Source organism: Peromyscus eremicus, chromosome 5 (genome assembly GCF_949786415.1).
Source record: "Peromyscus eremicus chromosome 5, PerEre_H2_v1, whole genome shotgun sequence".
NCBI lineage: Eukaryota > Metazoa > Chordata > Mammalia > Rodentia > Cricetidae > Peromyscus > Peromyscus eremicus.
In genome coordinates this window covers 80,537,965-80,551,079 of record NC_081420.1, presented here as the reverse complement: position 1 = coordinate 80,551,079, position 13,115 = coordinate 80,537,965, and the positions used below count along the sequence as shown (strand labels likewise).

The 13,115-nt window shown below is 42.4% G+C and overlaps 1 protein-coding gene across 6 annotated transcripts in view; it reads left to right on the top strand.

Annotated features, from left to right (window-relative positions):
* Pard3 (par-3 family cell polarity regulator) overlaps positions 1–13,115 on the top strand; it is a 559,217-nt gene that overhangs the window by 236,140 nt on the left and 309,962 nt on the right. For all 6 annotated transcript variants that reach the window (XM_059263788.1, XM_059263787.1, XM_059263786.1 and 3 more), the window contains exon 4: positions 4,688–4,866. In XM_059263788.1, the coding sequence (XP_059119771.1) occupies positions 4,688–4,866 (179 nt within the window). The remainder of the gene's footprint in view (positions 1–4,687; positions 4,867–13,115) is intronic.

Below are 13,115 nucleotides of genomic sequence, written 5' to 3'. Positions count from 1 at the left end.
ATCTTTTCAAACATTTTTTACTTCTTTGTGTTGGAAATATTTAGGATCCTTTCCTTTTGCTATTTTGAAATACACAATAAATATTCTTGGCTGTAGCTACCACACTGTCCTATCAGGTTCCAGAGCATGTTGCATTATCTGATCGTCTTTGTACCCATTTCCTCCTCCTTGCTCTTCTAGCCCACACACAGTGCACACTTCTACAAGAGCAGCTTCGTCAGCTTCTCCCATGAATGGGACAGTACGCTATCTTTCCCTGTGTCTGGTGTACTTCAGTACCATAATACTGGAGTCTTTCCATTTTAGGACAGCCAGTGCTATGCCTCTGTTGTGATCACCCAGCTCTTATGGCCCCTTAAAGCCTTTGAAACCTTGTTGTATGGTTGCCTGACATTCCTCTGGTGAGAATTCACCACTGACTTCTTTATTTAGTTCTGTAATATTCTGACCAGCCTCGTTATTATTATTATTACTCCCTTTCACCTTTTTGAATGCAACAGTACTCAAATATATAAAAGGGGATGCTGTCGTTGCACGGGGTGTGCATTAGAGGGTTGCACAAAGATGATGCCCAGGGTGGTTTTTTGGTGACTCTTCGGAATCAGTTTCCCTACAATACAAGCATGGCTTTAATGGCTGCACAGGAGGGACTGCATATCCGTGTCTCCCAGGTGTGCCCCTCAAAGTGCAGTTTCTGTGGCCCATAGCCCCATGCTGCTTCATCCACTTGGCGAGCATCCTCCATGTCCAACCCCCCCGTTCCCACAGTCAACTGTATTTACAATGCAGCTGTGTAGACTGAACAGATGCGCATGGTGTTGAACACATTAATAGTAGCCTCAGAGTACCTGAATGTGCCAGTATCGCTTAGAGGGAAAGAATTAAAACAGCACTTTCCCTTGGGAATTCGAGTTCTCTACTTCTTTGTCCCCGTGTCCCCATCGTTCCCTGTCTTCTTGTCTGACTCTGAATCTGTGTCTGCCTGAGGCTCTCTTGAGTTGTCTGTCCCTGTGTTTGTGTCTGTGTGTCCTTAACAAAGGACTTTGCTCTCTCTCTTACCGAACAGCGCAGAAAGCATCGCATGAGGCAAAGAATGAAGGATACTTTGCAGAATTTTTAGTAGGGATTTACAAGGGATTAAGTCACTGGCTCCAGCTGACTTTGATAGCAAACAAATGCTACCAAGTAATATCTGCATGTTGTCTTCAACATTCATGGTGGATATTCAGTTTATAAAGTTGTTTTCAGCCTGTTTGCTGTTTTCAGCATCTGTTACCATAACATACACACAGGTATGCATTACTCATGGGTCAAGGGAATGGAAGCTTGCACGTGTGTGTGTGTGTGTGTGTGTGTGTGTGTGTGTGTGTGTGTGTACGTATACATATATATATTATTTTGCTTTTCGAGACAGGGTTTCTCTGTGTAGTTTTGGTGCCTGTCCTGGACCTTGCTCTGTAGACCAAGTTGGCCTCGAACTCACAGAGATCCGCCTGGCTCTGTCTCCCAAGTGTTGGGATTAAAGGCATGTGCCACCACTGCCCGGCTTTATATAATTTAAGATTGTAGTTATACATTAGCTTAGGGTATAAAAGTCGAGTACATGGAAAAGCCAAGGCCTGTAAAGTTTGTTGTTCTCTTAAGTCAGGCTTGGCAAACAGGCTGAGTACATAGTAGGGCAGCAGTCTTCTCAAGTCTTAAGTGACCTCACCATGTATTATTAACTTTGGCTGTGAGATCTAATGAAAGTTCTAATCCTTTAGAATTGAAGGGAAATTTTCCTAATACTGCATTGCCACAAAGGTGTGATTTCTCTGTTTGTTTCAGGTTAACAGGTTAGCATAGTGCTCACGTCTAGGCAGAAATGATGGTTCTAGTTAATGGTGTAATGGAATCCTGAGTGTCGTGTGTTCCTCCTCCTCCTCCTATGTTGATGCTGGGAAGCAAATTTCTGCTGTGAGATGGAATATACTTCTTGGGTCATTTTGTGCCAGATAATGGGTGCTGGTTTTAGCCCTTATGGCTGTGCACTGTTAACACTGTTAACTCACTCTTTGAGCTACTATAATATTTATACTTATACACTGGAAGCTGGGAAGGGAGATTGGTGACAAGACCTGTTTAAGTGATGGAAAACTAACAACTCTAGCACTGATGTTACTCAAAATACACATCATTGTAATCCTTGGGAATAATTTAGGGAATAATTTTGTTTTCTTCTGGTAGGGGACTTCCCTTATCGTATTAGTACACATTTATCTTCATGTATGGTATTATGCACTTGTCTCAAAGGTGACAATATAGTTCTTTTTTAGATTTATTTATTATATATACAGTGTTCTGCCTGCATGTGTGCCTGCAGGCCAGAAGAGGGCACCAGATCTCATTATAGGTGGTTGTGAGCCACCATGTGGTTGCTGGGAATTGAACCCAGGACCTCTGAAAGAACAACCAATGCTCTTAACCCCTGAGCCATCTCTCCAGCCCGACTATATAGTTCTTATTTATTTGTTTTATTTATATATTTATGGGGTCTCGTGTGGCCCAGGCCAGCCTCTACTCCTTATGTGGCTATACTTTTACTTCTGATTCTCCTGCCTTCACTCCACAGGTTCTGGGATTACAGGCACATGTCACTACTCACAGTTTGTGTAGTACTAAAGATTGAATCTAAGGGTTCCTCTGTGCTAGGCAAGTACATTCTGCCAAACCCCTAGTTAAACCCCTAGCCTCTGTTTAATTTTTTAATTGCAAATTTTAAGTAATGTTGACTGTCACAGGTAATTTATACTCACTTAAAAACCAGAAATTACATCTTATAATTTTTATGTGTGTGTTCCTTCTATCAAATTAAGATAACCATAACCAATATTAAACTAAACAAGTGCTTTCTTGCTTGGATAGTGTTGCCCATGTTGCGGTAGTGTTATCAAGTTTTCATGGTGTAGATGTGGATATTAAGTAGGATACTTCTGAGGCTGGCTTGTCTGTGGCTTTGTAGGTGAGCTTACTGGTTCCTGGGAAGGACTATTGTATTAGATGTGTTTGGGTTTTTTATTGTTGTTGTTGTTTTTAGGTCTTACTATACAGCCCTGGCTGTCCTAGAACTCAATATGTAGACCAAGCTGGCCTCAAACTCAGAGATATCCACTTGCCTCTGTCTTTTGAGTGCTGGGATTAAAGGTGTGCACCACCATGCCTGGCATTTGTTAGAGGTCTCTAAGGTAACTCTTAAAACTTACATCCTAGGTTTCCCCTCTGCTGTGGTCCATCATGCTTCAGTGATACCATGATAGATAGACACTGGCCTCAATTTGTTGCTGATTGTGTTAATGCAGCCGATTGTGTTAATATGGACACATCCTAATTCGCATGACTATTGTATTGAAATGGTCGCTTATGGAGTGATTTATATGAGGAAATAGCAGAGGTCCCTGCGTATCATGCACTACTGTCAAGATCACTCTATGCACTATTTTTCTCCTGGCTGTGACAGTATCTGACAAAAGCAACCTAAGAGGGTGTTTATCCCGGCTTACAGTGTGGGGAACAGTCTGCTGTGATGGGGAGCCATGGTGGCAGCAGAGAGAGGCAGCTGGTTCTAGTGCATCCATAGTCAGGAGGAGAGAGGGGGAAGGAGGAGGGAGACAGACAGATACAGACAGACAGAGAGCTGGTGCTCTCCTCACTTCCTCCTTTTATTCAGTCCAAGACTCTGGCCGGGGTGCAGCCCACTTTCATACATCTCTGGGTACATCCTCATATCTGTGCCCAGAGATATATCCTAGAAGAATCTAAATCTTTTCAGGTTGACAATGAAAATTACCTGCCACAATCATCTGAGGGACAAGAAGCAACTGTGCTTTGCATTTTCTTGTAATACTTTATTGAAGAAAAACAGTGCTGCATTCAGTGTAATTCTTCAGTAGACTATCCAAGCATTGTCTAAGTCCTACAATTCTAATTCTGTAGATGCACTTCAAAGTTAGATGAAATAATTTCGTTTTCTGTTTTTGTTAAATGTCTTACATAGTATTTGGGACAATTTATCTAGACATAATGGTAAATAAGAGCAGTATGGGTTGTTACTCTTAATTTGGTATTTTTCACGTGCCAGACAGTGACTCTTATTTAGACCCCATACTATCCTTATCAAGCAGGGTACTATTTTGTCATCATTCCAGTAACAAGTAACTAGAGGTAGAGGACAGCCAGGTTTCTTGCTTACAGTCATGTTAGTATCGAGTGTTGAAGCCCAAATACCAGCCTAGGCAGCTTTGTCCAGAGCTAGACCTCTCCTCTGTCTCCTTCATCACCAGGGCATTTGAAAGCCTCATAGGAATGCTGGCCCACCATCTCCATGTAAAAGCCTTACTTGGGCTAGCAAGATGGCTTAGCAAAGAAAGGCACTTGCCTCCAAGCCCAGAAGATCTAAACTCAGTTCTAGGATCCCACATGGTAGAAGGAGAGACTTAACTTGTGCAGACTGTTTTCCAACCTCCACATACGTGCCACGACACATACACACCCACATCCATGCACAGACACACCATAAATAAACGTGATTAAACCTCAGATTACCAAATGAAAATCCAGTAGTCTTTAGTCACTAGTCTTTGCATTGAATGCATCTTTCCTAGTGTGGTGTTCATCTCTGCTAAGTCCAATCCTCTCTTTGTGTGTGTAGATATGCCTCTTCATGTCCGCCGGAGCAGTGACCCAGCTTTAACTGGCCTCTCCACTTCGCTCAGTGATAATAACTTTTCCTCCGAGGAGCCCTCCCGGAAAAACCCCACCCGATGGTCCACGACAGCTGGCTTTCTCAAGCAGAACACCACTGGAAGTCCCAAAACGTGTGACAGGAAGGTAACCACTCCCACTTGTTTCTGCAACCCTTGACCTCTTCTGTTCTTTGGTGCCAGTCAAGTGGGGTCAGGTGTTCCCTGGGCACAGATTGTGGCCCTGTGTGAGTGTTAGTGACTTTCTCATCAATATGAGGAGAAACTAATTTTCTGATAAAATTCAGTGCTGTCTATGGAGTATGGGGGATCCATGTTTTGAGTTGATAATATTTCCGTATGATTCTCCCCCTTTTCTTTTCCTTTTCTTGTGCCTATGCCCCTCCCCCTTCTTTTTTCTTCCTCGGTCCCAGGGATGGAAACCAAGGCCTTAAACACATCAGGGAAGCTCCTTAACACTGAACTATAAACCAGCCTCAGAAGAAAAACTTGAACAGGAAGCGTGGCCTTACAAAGTCCGTTTCTTATTTTGTTTCTGGTTTCTCTCTTCTCTCTTTATAGGAAATTTCTTTCTGCTTTCTGCCTGACCTTCTGGAGATATTTTATACAGGAGTGAGCAAATACCTGTGTTGGCTTAGGAAGTATATCCAAGAATTCAGAACATTATAGATGCAGAAGGATAAAAGCACACTTTATGTATATCCAAGAATTCAGAACATTATAGATGCAGAAGGATAAAAGCACACTTTATGTATATCTAAGAATTCAGAACATTATAGATGCAGAAGTATAAAAGCACACTTCATGTATATCCAAGAATTCAGAACATTATAGATGCAGAAGTATAAAAGCACACTTCATGTATATCCAAGAATTCAGAACATTATATACGCAGAAGTATAAAAGCACACTTCATGGTTTTTATTCTGTTTCTTCCATCATTTTTTCCCAGGTTTCCCTTTGGAATGGAAGTGCGCTGTCTGGTCATAGTGCAACTCACTCTTTTTGTCCCATGTTACTTAGCCCAGTATCCACTGTGGTATATTAACATTATTTGCTGGGACCTTTATCACCTGCTCCTAGGGAACCCTACCATCCCATTCTGCCATGCCTCTAACCTCTCACCCAATGAGCTTTAAGCCATGTTTTCATTTTTCGTGGTTGTATCTGCAGAGTAAGATTTTGTGAACATGTTTCACTGTAACCATTAATTTCACACAGTCTGTGATGAGAAATGTGGAGGTGTTACCACACAGTGCCAATCACATTAATATCAAAATGGGCACAGCTTGAGATTGATTTGACTCATCCTTTGCATCTGTGTGAAAGTTCCTAGTGGAGTTTCTTTTAATTTTGTTTTACATTCCAACAAACTCCTGTCTTTATGAGTATTAGTTCAAATGAAAATAAAAACCATGGGGTATGTACATCTAAAATGAGAAGAATCAGACCGGAGAGATGGCTCAGAGGCAGAGCCCTTGCATGGCACACACAATCCAGGCTTTAGTCCCCAGCACAATGATACTATAATAATAAAAACTGACAAGAGTCTGAAAGGGCAAACATAGAGGGCAGTGTAGTTTGGGGTTGTTGGTGCCTATTGATTTAGCTGTTAGCCTTGCTCTCCAAGAGTCTGCAAGGAACCACATTAGATTGCTTTCTCCTTGCAGCCAGTTTGAGCCCTGCGAGGACTTGAAGTGAACTGTCCAAAGAAGCAAAATCTACTTTCTGAATAGACCTCATGGCATTTAATTTTTGTCAGAATTAATTTATATAAGTTTACAAGTTTATTAACAAGGGAAGTCTACAGTTCAAAAATATTTGTTTCAAGTGAGCTTTCATCCAGTCAGGTTTGGCAGGCCAGTGGTCTGAGCATAACCAGGCTCTATTTGTGACTCATTTAGTATCTTGGGTATGTATGTGACTGAGGTGTAGTTACAGCAGACAGATCTGTTTTTTTTTTTTTTTTAAATCATATTTCAAACATGAAAGTGTTTAATACTTAGAATTCCTTTCTCAAAAATTGTTGGAAAAGTCTGCAGAACATGCCTGGCCTGGTACACATCTGGCCTGCTTCTAAGCAGGCGCATCCCAGCCGTCTGCACACTAGATATTATTCTGTTCTCACAGGAGCTTGCCTCGCCTGCACAATGGAGGCTGAACCTCCAAATGCTCTGAGTGGCAATAGACCAAAGGAGCTTCCCCTTAATTACTGCCACTGGAATTTGAAGTTCCCACCACTAAATTCAGATAGGCAGAGTCATTTGTATGCAGTGCAGACTCTTCCTGGCTGAGGCTCTGGGGAGTGATCATCATCCTTCCCACTCCTGCCGCAGAGGAAGGCATGCAAGGGGCATATTGAGATACTTAGAATAATTAACCAAATGCACTTCTGCCTCTGTAGTAAATAATATGTATCTGTCATTGTGAAACACCAGGGAAACCAGAGGAATAGAATAATGTAAAATCACCTGTGTCTCTAAAGCCCAGTAACTCCAACATTGAGATGTCAGTGGTGGGTTGCCGCACCACCGCAAACAGGCTTTCATCAGATCTCCGGAGCTAGGCAGGGTTGGACTTGATTAGTATTTGGATGGGGATACTGGTGAAACACACACACACACACACACACACACACACACACACACACTCACACACACACACACACACACACACACACACACACACACGCACGCACACATGCCATCTCCGCTTTGCATGCCTGCACACTCAGTTTTCCTACATTTTTCTTCTACTACCAAGATTTTCTATTTGAATTTTATTAGAGAACATTTTAAACAATGTGAAATATTCTACTGTACAGTTTTCTCTGATTTATGTTCACTGTTGGCCATTTTTGGTTTATCTCTTCTCACATTGTAAATATCCATATTGATACACAACCTTGAATATATTTTCTTTCTTAGAAATGGTGATTTTAACCAATAACACTTGGCTCTACTACACAGAATAGTATTCTCTGTTGCCCATGCCACACTTTCCCAAAGGCAAGGCCTAGGTTGATACAAGCTCCTAGATGACATTATGTCCTCACAAAGGATACAGAAAGGTAGTGGGTAACAGTGTGGTTTTTTTTGTGTTTTTCTTGCTTAATTTCTTAGTTATTAATTTACTAATCTTGTCTAAATGGGAACCAGAGATCTGGCTCAGCAGTTAAGAGCATTTTATAGAAGACTCAGGTTTGATTTCCAGCACTCACAAGGCGGCTCTCAACTGGAGTCTGTTAACTGTAGCTCCAGTGGATTTGATGCCTCCACAGGCACCAGATATATGGGTGGTGCACAGAGATACATGTAGGTAAAACACCAATACACATAAAATAAAAATAAATAAATCTCAAATTATATGTTGTTAGTACTATAAAACATTTCACATCTGTCTATCTGTCTATGTCATTCAATGTTTCTATGTTTTCAGCTATGAAAAGACCTCCCTTTTATTTTTCATATTAGGAAAGAGGATGGGAAGAAAGATTGCTCGCTGGTTGGCACAGAGCATGAAGTATAGTTCTTTTGAATCCATGAGAGCCCACCTATGATGCATGATTTTAAGATATTGTAGATTATTATCAATTTGTAGTAGGCATTTGGCCTGTAGAGGCAAAGGCAGATGGATCAAGTAGGATGACAGAGTATACTTCCCCTATGGAGTTTAGGGCCAGTATGCATAGGCATTCATGATGCTGAGTTGGCTAGACCTCTGAGAGTAGGTTTCTGTGCGATTCTGGGATTCTTTATATACTTTATTTGGGTATGAGAGGTGGAGGAGGGGAGGGAAGGGAACCTTGCATTTTTTGGAGTTCTCTCAGGTATCACTCAGTCCTGTGTGCAGCATTTCCTAGCTGTCTATCTTTCCACTGTATCAGAGACGGGGTAGAAAGGGGCTTGTTAGGCACTGGTTTTCACCCGAGGTTTCACATGCAGTAGACACTTGATTTTAACCTGTGTGGATATGTAAGTCATTTCCCTGCCTCCCTCCCTGGTCCTCCTTATTCTGAGTCAGTATAGCTGTGTATCTGAGCCTGTGACCTGGTCATATAAAAAGCAGCAGGGGGCACTCAGCAGAACTGGCAAGCAGGGAGTTCAGTGGGTAAGACCACGCCACCACAGTGTGGTGTCACAAGCAGCAGTCTCCCCCTTAAATGTTGACAGGTGAAGCTTTGATGAGTCATTTACCTCCTCCCTTAGAAATTAAACAGCGGTAGATTTAGCATGAAAGTACACGTTGGCAAATTTCCAAGAAAGAGCCTTTTCCAATTAGCAGAGGGGGAAGAAAGCCATAATAAAAACACCTCACGATGCTGTCAATGGCTTTTAAATTATTCATTGGTTTTTCAGAGAGAGGCTTTGGAATGTTTCTTACCCCCTGGCTTTCTTGTTTCTCCGTTTACTGTCCATGAGTAGTGTGTTCTTGAGGTTCCCGGACACATGGAGCCACTTGGAAAAGGAGCTTTCTAACTGAGGCCTCTGCCATCTCCTTCCCTTTGAGAAATGAGAGCTTTCTCCTAACTTCAGAATGGTGTGTGTGTGTGTGTGTGTGTGTGTGTGTGTGTGTGTGTGTGTGTGCACTCTAGAGTTCATGTGGATGCATGTGTGCTTGTGTGAGTATGGAGGCAAGAAGCTGGCAATAGGTGTCTCCCTTAGTTGCTCTCCACTCCTTTTTGAGACAGGCTTTCCCACTGAACCTGCAGTTTCAAAGCTTTGGCTAGGATGGCTGGCCAGTGAACTCCAGGAGTCTACCAGCCTCTGTTCCCCAGCACCGGGGTGACTGAGGCAGGCCCCCACACTGGGCTGAGGATTCAAACTCAGGTCCTTGCTTTGCTGACTGTACCATCACCCCATCTTTTAAATATTTTTCCAGGTAGCTCAAGATGAAACCTAGGGCCTCACACATCAGCACTTTTCCCTGCAGCTGTACTTCTAGGTTTTGAAATTAATTTGAATAGTCATTTCCTTTAGTATATATATTTTAAGGCACCACAAACATTTTTACTTTCTATGGTAATACTACTGTGCTTTTTATTTATCCAGTAATGAGAAGTATAAAGAGGCAGGTAAGTACTTTGAAATCATGAAGAAGTGTAATGCCAAGGCAGAGGTTGTGTGTGCAGTCATGGAGACATCTGTCCTTACCGCAGTGGGGAGTCTGTCGGCAGGATGCTTTAATTCCCAGCATACGTCCTAATTTCTGTGGTATTGATTTTGCTATATCTCATAAATATTAGTATTTGCAGAATATTCTCTCTTATACTTGACTTTCAAGACTTCATGTCTATTAATGTTATTTGGTGGGTTTTCTGTGGTTGACATTTATATTTTTGCCTATATTATTTCTCATGAAAGTAAATTTTAGGGCTGTATTTCAGAGACTATCCCTAAATGTTATATTGACACCTCTTTTTTTAAATTAGATTTCTGAGCTAGCTAGACTTACCTTATAAGATGTATAGTTTTAACATCACTGTTGTTTCACCTAAGTTCATGATTGGAACGCATGAAGTACTTAACGTATAGCATTGTGAGAAGTCCTAGGCATGCTGGAGGTATGTGTGCATGAAACGAACATGAAGTGGTTTACTTTTCTAGTTCCAAACCTGTCTTGTCGAATAGCTTCATGTTTCTCCTGTGGACTTACACAGGGGAGAGAGAGAAAGGTGGGGGAGGAAGGGAAGGAGGAGAGGAGAAGGGAGAATGGAGAGAGGGAGGAAGGGGAGAGAGGATTCAAACTTGGGTCCTTGCTTTATTGACTGATTCATCATCCTGTCTTCTCAATCGTTTCCTGTGGTGCCTAGAATGAGCCCAAGCCATTTTGGTTGCAGGCTGGTGCTTTGCCCTCAGCTGTACTCTTGTCTAGAGAGGAGCAGGGATGGGGGAGTCTTCAAAGCTTCTGTGTCCACTCTGGAACTCCACCCTTTCCGTGTGGTACCCAGCGTATAGAAAACGGATAATGTCCTTGCTGGTGAGGAGCCAGGAACCCCTGTAATCGCAGCCCTAGAGAGAGGGTGAGACAGCTGATGCACAACCTCCAGGTCAGCCTGCACTGCACAGTGTGACTCTATCTCAACAGGTAGTGAGGAGCAGAGGAGAGGAAAGAACACATAGGCTGTCATGGTTATGATCACCTCCTTTTAGGCATAATAATAGCAATAGTAATAGCCACAGTAATAATAATAATAATAATAATAATAATAATAATAATAATAATAAACATAGCAGAACAGAATCTGGCGCATTTATTTGCTTTTGTGACATTTAACTTCTTTTCATACTTGGATTACACACTTAATCAGTTTAAAATTCAAGTCAATTAAAATGAACTTACTCTAAAGTGCTTTAAAGCTGCCTTACAGCCAACCATGGCTTGAAGCACTGGCTCCTCCAGTCTAGACAGAACCAGAACTGGAAATGGCATTTCTGTGCTGAGGGCAGTGGCTGGGTTCTGGCCTTTGGGCGTCCCTCATGTTTTCAGTCTGCAGAGCTTTTCAGTGCAGGAGGTTCCGGCTCCCAGCTTCAAAGATGAGAACTTCGTAGCTCATTCAGACTTGACACCTCCAAAATTTGCCTGCTCTGGGTTTTCGAACATAAGAAATGCTTACATTTGATATGTAGATTAATCATTAGTATCAAAACCTCCTGTACCCTGTTCTAAAGCGTTCTCTGCTTACTTCCTTTTTCTTCCCCTTTAAAGGTTTTTATTTATGTGTATTTTGTCTCTCTGTGGTACTTCATGTGTGTTCAGGTTCCCACAGAAGCCAGAGAGGGCATTTGGACCAACTGGAGCTGGACTGACTTGTTCTGGGAGCCCCACTCAGGAACTCTGAAAGAGCAGCAAGTGCTCCTAACTACTAGACCATCTTCCCAGCCCTTCTGCTTACTTTTTATTATTATTATTATTATTGATTTTTTGAGACAGGGTTTTCTCTGTGTAGCTTTGGCACCTTTCCTGGAACTCACTCTGTAGCCCATGCTGGCCTTGAACTCATAGAGATCCTCCTGGCTCTGCTTCCCGCATGCTGGGATTAAAGGCGTGCGCCACCACCGCCCGGCTTCTGCTTACTTCTTTATTCTTGTATTTATATATGATGTCCATTTTTACCATTCTCCTTTACATCCTCACCCCTTTCAAAACCATTTATCTCCCTGGTTTCTATTCCTTGTAATATATTCTTTCAAACTCTTGGTCAAGTTGTAAATGCAGTTTCGTATATTTTATATTTCTGGGAGCCTAGCCTTTAGCAGCTGAGCCATCATCTCTTCAGCCCACAATTTGATTTTTTTTTTTTCAAAGTAGAAATTGAGGAGATAGCTCTGTTAACAAAGTGATGGCTGTTTTGAGCACATCGCCCCGACTTCAGTCCCCAGAATGTGCGTGTTAAAACCCAGATGCAGTGGCGGCATGGTGAGCAACCCCACCGCTGGAGGTGGGGGCAGTGGACCCCAGCTTTCTGCCAGCCAGTGTCGCTGAGATTGGTTGAGCCCCAGGTCAATGAGAGGCTCTGTCTTAAAGGTGGACAGTGCCTGAGGAGTGACAGACAAGGTTGTCCTCTGGCCTCCACACACATGTGAGCCTGCCTGTTTTCAAGTCCTTCCCTACACACAAACACGAATACACATGTACATGCACACACATATGTGAAATATGATACCCTAGTACCCTTGATCACCTTGCTGTCAAGAAGAAACGGTTCTTAGTTATTTGCAGGTTAAGTGTAGATGGGGGTGCTACAGTAACCTCCCAATCCTAAATGAACAACAGAGATAGCGTCAAATCACCCCCACCCAGCCCCAATACAGCTTAAAAGGGGGTCCTGCTGAGACCCAGATCTTAGATTGCTGGTTGCAACGTGTTTTTCCCAAATTGAAGAGCTCTATGCCCATGAATTCCCCTCTGTTTCATGTATTAAAAGACTTTAAATTGGACTCAGTGCCATTTGGAGCTTTTAGTTAGTGGCGGTTATTATAATCATCAGGACAAGAGCCTGCCTGAAAGTGCCAAGCACACCTGGTCCAGGCTGTTAGTGACCCGCGACCCGTTTCTTCTGTCTCTGTGATATATCTAGGATATCTTCGGCTTCCGTGTACTCTAAACAGTACAATTTGTGCTCAAAATTATGAAGTCCAAAGGTGTTATTGGAAAAAGATTTGAGCTTGGATATGATATTTTTACCATCTATAAGTAGAAATCCCAACTGAAGTTGGGATCTTTCAGGAATACCTTCAGGGAGACACACACAGAGCACAGAGGAAATGAGTCTGTTTCGCCTGCTTTCTGAGACGCGCGGACCGAGAAATAGTCCTGAGTAGACAATATTGACTTCAAAATTCCCAGTCTTCACCCACTTACAAGGATTTTGGC